The sequence below is a fragment of the Homalodisca vitripennis genome, chromosome 1, assembly GCF_021130785.1.
Source record: "Homalodisca vitripennis isolate AUS2020 chromosome 1, UT_GWSS_2.1, whole genome shotgun sequence".
NCBI lineage: Eukaryota > Metazoa > Arthropoda > Insecta > Hemiptera > Cicadellidae > Homalodisca > Homalodisca vitripennis.
In genome coordinates, this window is record NC_060207.1 from 13,501,902 (window position 1) to 13,514,532 (window position 12,631).

The following is a 12,631-nucleotide window of genomic DNA, read 5'->3' on the forward strand; positions in this document are numbered from 1 at the left end:
GTTATCGGGTATCTGTTTGTATTAAAGACAATTTTGGAGTTTAATTTGTATACTTCATTTTAATGTTTAAATTAGGTCTACAATGTAATCTATTATTATATTGATTCTAGTTCTACATGCTACTATCGATTTTGAAAAATAAATTATTACATTATATTTTCTTTGTTTATGTTTAGAGATTAAATGAAAGGAGGATTTACAAGTCCTAAGTTGCCTCTACAATAAAGGCATTTTTCATTTCATATAGTGAATCAGTAAACTAATACTAAAACATATTTGTTATGTATTCATAACCTGTATTTTTGCTTCAGGATTGAAGAGACTATGTGAAGATTTAAAATTTATGCTCGGCTTCAAACCAAACGCCTACTGGAGGGTCTCTTGGTGTGTCTTCGGGCCAATCATACTATCAGTAAGTTGCTGCACTGATAATACATAGAGCATTCTTTGTTATTTCTCTACACAACATGTTTAGCAATTTAAAAACACAGTTGTAATTGTTCAGTTTGAATGGAGCAGAATGATGTGGTCGTTGTTTTCATACTATGGTTTCAACAATTTCAGAATTAGTATTGAGTATCCACAATTAGAAAAACCACCAATACATAATCTATCCACTCAGGAGGAGATGCAATCATAAGTGATCACAGTATTACTTTTATAGAAAGTTGAATTATTACTTCCAAAGAAAAGACAAATAAAATTAATATAGTAGATTATATATTTACCATGTAATTCAAGATACAAGATGGCATAAGTGATTAAATTACTTTGATTATTTGTATACTTGGCCACTTTCATAGCACAAAAAATTATCATCGCAAGAACACCACATACCACCTGAGTACCTATGTCATATATAGATACCATATGCTTACTTGAATATATATACCACACAGGATCAATCATCATTACCACCTGAGTACCTATGTCATATATAGATGCCATATGCTTACTTGAATATATATACCACACAGGATCAATCATCATTACCACCTGAGTATCTATGTCATATATAGATACCATATGCTTACTTGAATATATATACCACACAGGAATCAATCATCATTACCACCTGAGTATCTATGTCATATATAGATACCATATGCTTACTTGAATATATATACCACACAGGATCAATCATCATTACCACCTGAGTACCTATGTCATATATAGATACCATATGCTTACTTGAATATATATACCACACAGGATCAATCATCATTACCACCTGAGTATCTATGTCATATATAGATAATATGCTTACTTGAATATATTACCACACAGGATCAATCATCATTACCACCTGAGTACCTATGTCATATATAGATACCATATGCTTACTTGAATATATATACCACACAGGATCAATCATCATTACCACCTGAGTACCTATGTCATATATAGATACCATATGCTTACTTGAATATATATACCACACAGAATCAATCATCATTACCTGAGTATCTATGTCATATATAGATACCATATGCTTACTTGAATATATATACCACACAGGATCAATCATCATTACCACCTGAGTACCTATGTCATATATAGATACCATATGCTTACTTGAATATATATACCACACAGGATCAATCATCATTACCACCTGAGTACCTATGTCATATATAGATACCATATGCTTACTTGAATATATATACCACACAGGATCAATCATCATTACCACCTGAGTATCTATGTCATATATAGATACCATATGCTTACTTGAATATATATACCACACAGGATCAATCATCATTACCACCTGAGTATCTATGTCACATGGCTATACTATACATTTACTTGAAAAACTTTATATTCATAATATTTTAAAATTCAAAAATTACATATTTCATTACAGTACACAATCTTATATAAACACTTAGTCTAAATCGAATCACAAGATTCTGAATTATGAATGTTTACAGTTACAGTTTAGTTGAAAAGCGCCAAAAACCTGCATTTTCCATTGTTATTGATACAAAAAATGGAAGTTATTTTTAGTAAACAGTTTTATATGTAAAAAAGCAGAAATAATTAACTAAATTTTAATACAACTCCCGCTATTGTATATCTGTGATTTAGTGATCAACTTTATTTGAATACCTATCCTTTTTTATCCGAGAGTAAACATAGAGATTTAGTTTCGGTCTTGATTTGTGATTTATAGATAACTATTTTTTTCAATATTTTGTTATTGTTATGATTAAGTTCTTTTAGTGATTATTTCTCTTTACCATAAATATATTGTATATGAAATGTATTTATTGCAGTAGAGACAGTCAAAGTGATAAATAAATATTTTCATTCTATTCTCTATGAATACTACTAAAATATACTTATATATTTGGATGAAGAAAAAGTATAGAGTCTATTATTGTTAAGACTAAAATAAACTGTTCCTAAATGTATTAAAATAATTTTAAAATCAATTTTCTACCCGATTAATATTCCATTTCATGGGTTCCTCAAACTTGAACATGATTTCTGTTGTAGACAATTTTCATATACTCTCTGGTGGACTACAAGCCTCTGCGGTATGAAAACTATGACTACCCAGACTGGGCTGATGGGATAGGCTGGGTGCTGGCAGGACTGTCGACCCTACAGATACCCTTCTGGGCCATTGTCATCGTCCTTAGGCAACACGGGCCCACTCTAAAACTGGTAAGCAATTCTGTTTGTTTATCTGTGACACATTGTTAATTCATTGCTAAATCAAATTTATTACTATAGGATAAGCAATTTCTAAATATTTGTAGTTAGATTGAACATCTAGTTCATTGCATCTAAGAGTCTTTGGGACAATTATTTATTTGTTATAATAATTCTTATTTGTAACTTACTAATACTTTAAATATACATAATCCACAGAGATTCAAACATAAGCAGAGTATTAAACCTTTCCAGCCCTTGCTGGAGTTTTCTAGATTTTAATTTTCATAATATGTTCATCATCAAACTCTATTTTGATTTTAAATAATTAGTTCTCTCCTTACATACTTTTAAAAATACGTAGCATACAAAATATGTTTCAAAAATTGTTTTATTATTTTTCTTAAAATCTTCTCAGAAATGCATTTAAACAATTAAGTCCATCTGTGTTATAATTAATAAATATTGTATATATTCAATTCCTTTTAATGTGTGTAGTGCCTAAATAAATTTTAAACATTAAAATATTAAGTTTTTCATAAAAACATTTAAAGAACTGTGTATATACAGTGATCTAAATGGTATATCTACTCTGACCAGACTGTACTCAAACAAAATCTTCTATTGGCTTGTAAGAGTATAACAACTTGTTTCAGAAATTCAAGCAGGCGCTGACAGCAAATGCTGACTGGGGTCCAAGTGACCCCGACATCAAAGAGGAGTGGGTAGAGTGCAGAAAAGAGTTTGAGGCAAAGTGTTTAGATAAAAAGAGTTCTCATCAAAATGGTAAGAAGTAGAGTTATGTTGAATTTATTTTCGCAAAAAGAAACTAAACTTACAGTTACAGGCCTTACAGGTACAGCTAATAAAAGCGGAAATAAAATTACTTTGGCAATGTTGTTTGGTTACAACTTACCAAGATTTCTTATTATAAAGTTTGTTATTCATGATGGATAATTTGAAAGGATAGTAGGATTTCAGACATTTGCCTTTATTTTATGTTTTGAGGATTGAAGTAACCTGCTATTGAGGCAATTTGGCTAACAATAAAATGCGTACACGCACCATGACATTGAGGCCAAAGGACCAAAAGGAGGCTGGAGGCGGCTCACCCTTAACCCTCCATATCCTTCCCATTCCTTTTGTTTCATGTGATGCTCCGCAATACCACAGGAAATGCTGAATTGATTTCCTCGTCTGTGCTCCACTTACGCTAGTGCATGTGTTAAATGTTGTCTACGCTCTTGGCTCCTATGCAGTGACATCGCTTGGGTTTATTCTCTTCCATCTGGACTTCATGTCGTAGGTGTACCTATCAGATATCACTTAAAAAATGTGAGTCCTAGGACATTCTAGACCAAGAACAATCTTAACCCATTGAGGAAGCAATTAACCTAGTCTGTCTAGGACTGAATGTTTGAATTGATTTTGGCAAAAATGCATGCATGTACTTATATAGTAATAGAATGAGTTTGGATACAGATAAGTTAGTCAATTTTTAAGGACATTTTAGTGTATTTTGTTGCTCTACAATAGTGTTTGTTGCTTTCTCCAAATAAATTTTTATTTAATTTTTGTAGTATATATTTACAAATTACTTTTTAGTAAGGAAAACAAAAAATCCAGAGCAACTTTCAATATTTTATTACTTTTTCTGTACTATAAAAAATGTATTAGTTTATCTGTTTCAATACTTTTTTATTAAAAACAGCACAATGCTTTAAAAAAAAAACAGTTGTTATGGGATTACTTAATTATGAAGCATAATAACAAAACAATCAAAATTCACTTACATTTTTTTACTTTTTTATTGATTTTATGGCAAGCTCCTGAATTAGTTGTCTGGGAGATGAGATAAAACTGTTAGTTACATTCCATTGTTATTATAAAAAGGTTAAAAAAATTAACTATTTACATTACATAAAATGACCATTCATTTACTTTTTATAATTCACTTTTGTGTCAATCATTGAGTATCTTTGATATCTCAATATTACTGTCCAAGTATCTGTCTACTTCTGAAGTAAGTAAATTGTCCATGAGATAGCGGAAGAACTAAAAACTCATTCAACAATTAGTTAAACACTAAACATTGAGAATACGATACTTAGAATGTAAGCAGAGCATTGAAGTGACGAAAATTGAGCATATGGCAAAATGTAAACTATAACAAAACAAGCTATTAGTTATGGTTCCAGTGTGCAAACATGAAAAATCGAAACGGAATAATTGCTTATAAGGATGCTCGAGGGCACAAAACTGCAATCTAACAGAAAAACAAACAAATACGTGATCTTTAGCGTCTAGAAAGCTTGGGCAATATTATTCTGTCCCGCTTGGGCAAGTTCCCCAATAGGTAACTGATGTCATGAAAAACATGATTTTTGCCATATTTGAAAAAGCAAATTTTTTAATAGTTGTGCATAGCATTTCCATCCCAAATTCTGGATTTCTTCATTAATATTATTTCTCTAACAACACTATTTTAAATTATAAAAGAAATACAAACAGTGTGATTTTTCTCAACTAAAGTCAGTTTTGTACGGTAATTGTTATTATTTTATGTCCATACTAAAAATATTAAAGCTCAGTTGGTAGGAAATGGTAAAAATTAAATTTACCAGTTGTGTGGCTCTAATCTTTAGGATGTTTAATTCAGATTCATTCATTCTAATATGCTGTAATATAAAATCTGTATAATAAATTAAATGCCTGATACCTCTTTATTAGTCTCTGTGCTCACTGGCATTTATATAAATCACTGGGACATTTACCTGTAACTCTTATTGAAAGAAAGTTGTTGTACTGTTTCAGGACTTTTATTGAAAAACTCCAAGGAGAACCATCAGCTGCCAGTTTAATGGTGTTTTGCAGTGTTTTACAAAGGCCTACGTACGAGGGTCCCATGGACCTAAATCTTCCTTACGTATAGTATAAGCAGTAACATAATTTACTTAATGGATTTAACTGAAAGGAAAATGTCACAATGTCATATCCAAAATTGAAAAAATGCATTTCCAATTCACTGTTTCCCATCACATCATAGGTCGAAATAAATTTGCAACCGAATGTACGCATACAGTGATATTAAAATGACATCAATCATTTCCAGTAAAACTTTTAGCTGTAGTGGTTCTTAGTGCACTGTATAATGTGGTAGGGTAATCTTTACATCATTTTAAAAGGTGAATTAAGTCTTGTAGATTTATGTCTAGTTTAACTTTTTAAACATGTTCCTTTTCAATAAAATTGTACCCAAATCAATATATGTATTTAAATAATGAATAAACATGAGCAAAAGTTTACTTCAAGTTAACAAAATAATTTACAGAAATACTTTCTAAACTTGTCCTGGACAAATCTTTTTTTAAAGTTTGTTTTTAATCAACAATAAAATATTTGACATTTCAAACACACACAAAAAGTATTAGTTTTAAAACATTTAATAAAATAAAGATATTTTTATTGATATAATTAATAATTAAATTTTTAACTCGTGGCATTTTTCTCCAGTAATACTGATAAAAGAAATGTAATTAAGTTTGAAGAAAGCAAGAGCTTAGGAAAGTAATGTCAATTGTCAAAATAACAGAAAGAAAAGTAAATTGTTACCAATATTTAAGAGTAGAACATTTTTTATTACGCTAAAGAGGAATAGTTATTTTTGTTACTTTCAAAGAACTATACATGTACTGAATGTATCTTTAGACTGTTGTTAATATTGTATAGTGTTATGAGTAAGTTTAGTGTTAGAGCTCCGTATGTACATAAATAGTCACTCAGTAAGCTCAATGTAACTATTGTGTAAGATTGTTAAACTCATAATAAAGTATTTAGTTTGTTTAATTTTTAGCCAAATATTTGTATTGAAATATTTAACCGTTTAAGAGGCTAAGACTAGTTTGTTTTACACTATTACATAACATCGGTTGAACGTAGTTTGGAGTCTGTTACATGATTACTTATATGTTGTATGAGAATGGGTTTATACATCACGTATTATAAACTTAATGTTGACATAATTAAGAATTAGTTGTATAACATAGGGCATAAGACGTGTTTCTTGTTTTTGGTCTCGTAACTGTCCGTTGTGTAATCACTTGGTCAGAAAAGATGTATGGAAGTTACGTTGTAAGTGATACAATTACATAATGAATGTCAATAAAATATATATGTTTTAAATGTTTCGTGAGAGGGTCACACAGTACCTGCTAACGATAGGACGAGCATAAACAGCTGATACAAGTCACAAGTAGTCTGCATACTGTGTCCTTCTGATCGACCCAAACCTCCTTTTGTAGGTTAAAATCTTACCAAAGCACTACATAATACTTGTTATGTTGTAGTCAACTTCTGTATTCTCTACTCACAATAGATCTCATAGGCTAAGTTCAATTTAAATAAATTTTAACTCTCCATCTGGCAGTCATTTTACTTGTTATTGGCGAACCATATTCGAGTCTTTGTAAAAATTAAATAAAAGTGATAATAACTAATACGCTATATATCATTATGATCAGAAAAAATAATAATTCTACTTTGGCAAAACTCTGGTTTACTTAAAATATATTTAAACTCATTTAGTTTCTCAAAAATAAGATGCTTTCTTTATATAAAAATGTACGGTACCAAATGTTTAAAGTGCATGAAATTGAAAAAAGTAAATTAGTATATGACAAGTTCTTGTGAAAAACAAAAGTTAAAAAATCATTTATGTTTATTTAACTAAATTACCAGTACCATTGTAACAAAATATAGTTTTGTGTAAGAACAATAGAACAAAAGTAGAAAAAATAACTTATGTACATAGCTAAAATTCATCATATTATTTTATTTGGTTATCCTCATTGGTCGAAGTAAATGACAAATAATGCAATAACAAATCATAAAATATACACAAAATGGGGGATATCAGTTTTCGAAACAACATTACCATATCCGACTCGTGATCAAATAAAAACATGTCAGCAACAAATATACATCCAGCTATTACAGAAGTCAAATTTCTATAACATTCTGAAAAATTCTGTAACATGTAGAACGGAATTTTAGTTACAACCCAAAGTCTAAAAATAAACAAGTTATAAACAAATCTGAGATTATTGTATTTATAAAATAAAAGACAAGCTATTACTTAAAACTTCAGTAAAAATTCATTTTTTTTTTACTTCAACCTATGATAGATATTACAGCAGCTTTATTACAGTACACTGAATAATAACTACATTACACTGTAATATACCAAGTATAAATATAACAATCACTACTGTAAAAAATCCACTCTCCAAATAACCAATGGAGAATTCATTATAATTGTGTGACAAGCTCGATTTTCAACAGCTGCTGACATGTTACATGTTATGACATGTTAGAAGATGTTATGACATGTTAGAACATGTTATGACATGTTAGAACAGTTATGACATGTTAGAACAGTTATGACATGTTAGAACCAATGGGAAAAATAATACCTAATGTTAGTTCACAATCTACTACTGTACTTCCAAAGATTCTTTAATCATGTTTGTACGTTTAAATTTTGCACTTTTAACAAATTCTGAAGCGAACACAGTAGTTCACTAGGCAAAAATTGTAAGTGCCAGAAAGAGGGTTAAAGTGTGTTAGCATCAATGTTAATAAACTTACAATAACATGTATGTGTACAGCTCTCTTTCATGTCCTCAATTTCAACATAATACAACAAATTTTCTAAAAATGTTAGAATTTTAATTTAATTTAAATATTTCAATAATATAGTTATACAAAAACAAGCATACTTACTAAAATTTTACCAATATTGCAAAATAAAATTGTAAACTATATGAGGTATAAATGTAAATATACAGGTTAAGTTTATACATGCACATTTACAGATGTTTATGCTCCGTTCTTATTAAAGTGAACAGGTAAAGTTGTTGGTCCCAAGATTACTACGTTTTTGTTTTAGATATGTGTAATTGTATGCATTCTGTGATATTCCAATGTTTCACGCTCACCAATTGTATAGATTGATTCTTCATTTTGTTGTTTTTAGTTTCTTGCCGTTTGATTACTACATTGTTAGATCTTTCCAGCTCTGTGTTGTAGTTGTAGTGTAAAAATATAAAAATGACACAACCATGTAGAGTTCATCATAATACATTAAACATTTCAAACTACTGAACGTTATTTACAACTTTTATGAGTTGTTAAATTATTGCCTGAAATAAAATTTAACTTGTCCTGTCTAAATAATTGGATTTGTAGTGTTAAGCTACATGTGATATTAAGTACTGTTCCCAAATAATTTATGAAATTGCACAACAATTGGATACCGTGACCATATAATTAGAAAGATGGTAATAGTCATCTACAATATATACCGGAGAGGCCACAGTCACACACTTCACTTAAAAATTAACTTTGGAATTGTGTCCAGGTAAACTTCAAAATCTTTACCTGACTGTTGGAATAATACAGAAAAGAAGCTTCATGTCTTTAAGTCGGTTTGTTTTCGAGATATCGTATAAGCAGAGACAAACAGAAATAAAACTTTTCATGCCCCTCAGTAATAGGCTTCACTAACGCTCAGCCAACAAATTAAAAACATAAAAATATTGTTATAAAAGCATACCGACTATGTTTTCTTTAAGAAAATACACTGCCATTCCGGATTTTCTAAACTTAAAATTCTGACAGAAAATTATGTTTTGCATTTAATGTATGTTTCTCCCAAAACAGATTGGAGGAAAACATCATCAATAAATATACCAAAATAATCTGGGAGATCATTTCAAGTCAAAGGTATCCCCAAGCCAGAGAACTATGAAAATAGAATATTTCCAAATAAAGCGTATTGGATTAAATGTATTTGACTTTTTACAGGAATTAAGCTTGAATTTGAAGCAGAATTTGATTGTAGCACTGGTTGATTATCTGAAGTTGATGGTTGAAATGAGTTTATTTGGGGTTGAAATTGACATGATGCACCAAAATGGAGCTTTTTGGTGTAACAACTGGATTAGAGTGTTGGAGTTTGTTGATGGTTCAGTATCGTTTCTATCATTACCACTGTCTTTATACCCTATTTCATTGTCAAAATGAAACTCGTTGACCATCCACTGTGTAAAAATCTTCAGACCATGAGTCAAAATTTAAATCAGATCTATTTCTTTATTACTGGGTTATTACGATTTCAGAAGTTTCCTTATTTTTGTCACATATTTATACACACCCTACAACTAATAGCCAGTTCTTATAAGAAAATGTCAGTAAATGAGAGCACGCAAAAATAGGCATCAACCACACACACCACAGGTGTTAAGCATAGACACCAGCTCTTCGAGGAATTTCCAAGCCACCCGCTGCTTTCGTAGGATCGGATATCAAGAACTGGGGTTGGGAGAAGCAATCACTGGAAATTCAAGTGGGGTATTACTGACGACCAGACGTGTGATTGTGGCGCAAACTCTCAGACAATTGAGCACATTGTAAACGACTGCCCTTTGCGATTGTTTTCTGGTGGTCTGGCTGGTCTGAGTGGTTTAGAGGATGGGTCTCTAAACTGGCTCAGTAATTTGGATTTAGCTTTGTGACGGGAGATTTTAATATTATTTTTTAATTTATGACTCAAGAACTTTGTTCTTACGTACTTTTTAATAATTGTAATTTTTAATTTATTTATTTATGGATAGCTGCCTTTGTCCCCCATACGATATATATACCAGCTCTTCAATTCCCTAATCAAACCTTTGAAATTTCTGCATCTTTTCAGAGAGAGTTTATTGTATAGTTTTCTTCTTGTAGGTATGTTTCTTTTCAAACAGGGTCAGGTGGTGTGTAGGTAAGGCATAGTCAAGTGTGTTTCTAGTGTAATAGCTGTGATTGTCACCTAGGTGGTCAGGCTTCAGAGCTATTGTGAAGCAGGTGGTTTCGCAGATGTGAAGTGAGACAACTGTCGAGATCCCGAGTTCTCTAAAGGCTTGATGGCATGAGTCTAGGAAAGTCAGTCTTACTAGTATTAAAATTGCCTTTTTTATGAAACTAGGGTCCTTTTACTGTTTCTTGAGGAAGAGTTGCGCCATACTAACAATCCATGGGATTCGAAAAGGGAGAAATATGTTGTTCTGGCAGTATCATTGTTACAAGAGCTTTCTACTGTTTTAAGGGAATAAATAATAAAGTTAAACTTACTACAAAGATCAATTTCTGAGTTTCAAGTGAGTCTTCAATTGTAATGCAGAGGTATTATGCTTCATTGTCTTGAGGTATTTCAGGTAAGCCATGGTAGTCATTGGTTCTTCAGCCTTTCCATATTATTTGCTATGTTTTACTCTCATTATGAACTGTGTCGTTGTGTTGTGAAATTGTTTTCTCATATTCAAGGCTATGAAAGAGGGATTATTGATTATGCAGATAACACAGCACAAATAAGGACTGTGTTATCTGCATAGCTTTCAGCCCATTCAAGTAGATAGTTTGGAAGATCATTTGTTAGCAGAATAAAAAGCACTAGAGAGTGGTTTAAGCAATCCTGAGAAGTAAGCAAATGTCTTACTGAAATCTAGAAGCATGGCAGCCACAGTTGTAGCTTCTTCAAGTTGGTTAATAATGAATTCCATCGGTTGAACTATAACTGTAGTGGTAGATTTTCATGATGCTGAGTCGTCAAGATGTTGTGTGTAGTCAGATGTGTTGTCAGTTGGTTCAGCAGGCTTTTTTTCAACTACTTTGGATATTGTTGGGAGAATTTGGAGAATTGATATGGGTCTATAGTTTTCCACTGACGTTACACTGCCTTTTTTGTGTTTCAGGAATCCTTTTGCAAGTTTTAGTTTCATTGAACAGATACCTTGTGAAAATCACAGGTTGATTATGTGACATAAGGGACTCACCATAATCAAAATGTAAATTAAAATGTGGAAATCCAAACAAAAGGCAGCCATTTTAAAAACTTCACAATATAAAACTGATAATAGTGTATAACTTTTGTAACAATCATATGATACAGTCAAAGAATATAACACAAAACTTGTTAAAAAAAAGCATGTGTTTGATTATCTCTTATGTGTCATTTTGAGTAATAGATAGATAACAGTCTCAATTATATTATTAGGTAAACAATCACCTGTGTAGTTTAGAATTAGCAGGTAGAAAGAGAGAATTAATGTTATTTTATTGTCAATAAAACAATATCTATTTTTATTTAAATATCAATTAAATGTATACCAATGTAAAATATTTATGGTTAGTACTGATTGTAAGATGAGAAAACTAGATTACAGTATGTGTCATCCCATTCCTTTTTATTTTATTAATACAAAAATGTTTGAATCTTTTTATTCAGAACTGATGTCTGTACAATCGGAAAAGCAGGTTCTCTGGAGTGACAGTTTGCCATATGATTTCATCTTGAAGACTATGCCTTACAGATTACGGGCTTCAACAATAAGATTAAGAATTAACAACTAGAATAGTTAATATTTAAATAAAACTCTTACACTTGGTTAAGAGAATTTATTAAGAGTTTGCTTAATATACTAATTATAGCAGTAACCCTAAAATCAAGCAAACCTTTTCAGTTTTATTTTTATATGAAAGCCCACACTTTTATCTACTTTTATTTAGAATTACAATTAATATTAAAGCAACACTTATCTAATCTAGAAACAACTTTTGAACACTGTCTTCATAAAGAATTGCTGCCTGAATTAACAACAGTTGCAATGCAATTGTTTTTACACTATTGTCGCCATTGCGGTGCTGACTTTCAAGGTGCTTCTTCTGATAAAAAAATGATAGTAACTGGGAGCTAAATTGGGGCTGTTTGTAGATTACCAAATTCTTCCTAGCAAATTGGTATGATAAGATCTTGAGTCATTTTGCCACATGTGGGCGGACAGTGTCATACAGCTTAACACGTTTCTCAATACAAATGTGATACAGAACACTTGTTGAAACTAGAACAAATTTCTTCTAAGGAAGATTGTGA

At 30.9% G+C, this 12,631-nt stretch overlaps 1 protein-coding gene across 1 annotated transcript in view; it reads left to right on the top strand.

Moving 5' to 3' along the window:
* The window catches only part of LOC124353425 (sodium-dependent proline transporter-like), a 66,176-nt gene extending 58,968 nt beyond the window's left edge, over positions 1-7,208 (top strand). Inside the window, exons 11-14 of the mRNA XM_046803300.1 lie at positions 312-412; positions 2,503-2,673; positions 3,318-3,447; positions 5,476-7,208. Coding sequence (XP_046659256.1) covers positions 312-412; positions 2,503-2,673; positions 3,318-3,447; positions 5,476-5,522 — 449 coding nt within the window. The 3' untranslated portion in view covers positions 5,523-7,208. The remainder of the gene's footprint in view (positions 1-311; positions 413-2,502; positions 2,674-3,317; positions 3,448-5,475) is intronic.
* The last annotated feature ends 5,423 nt before the right edge of the window (positions 7,209-12,631 follow it).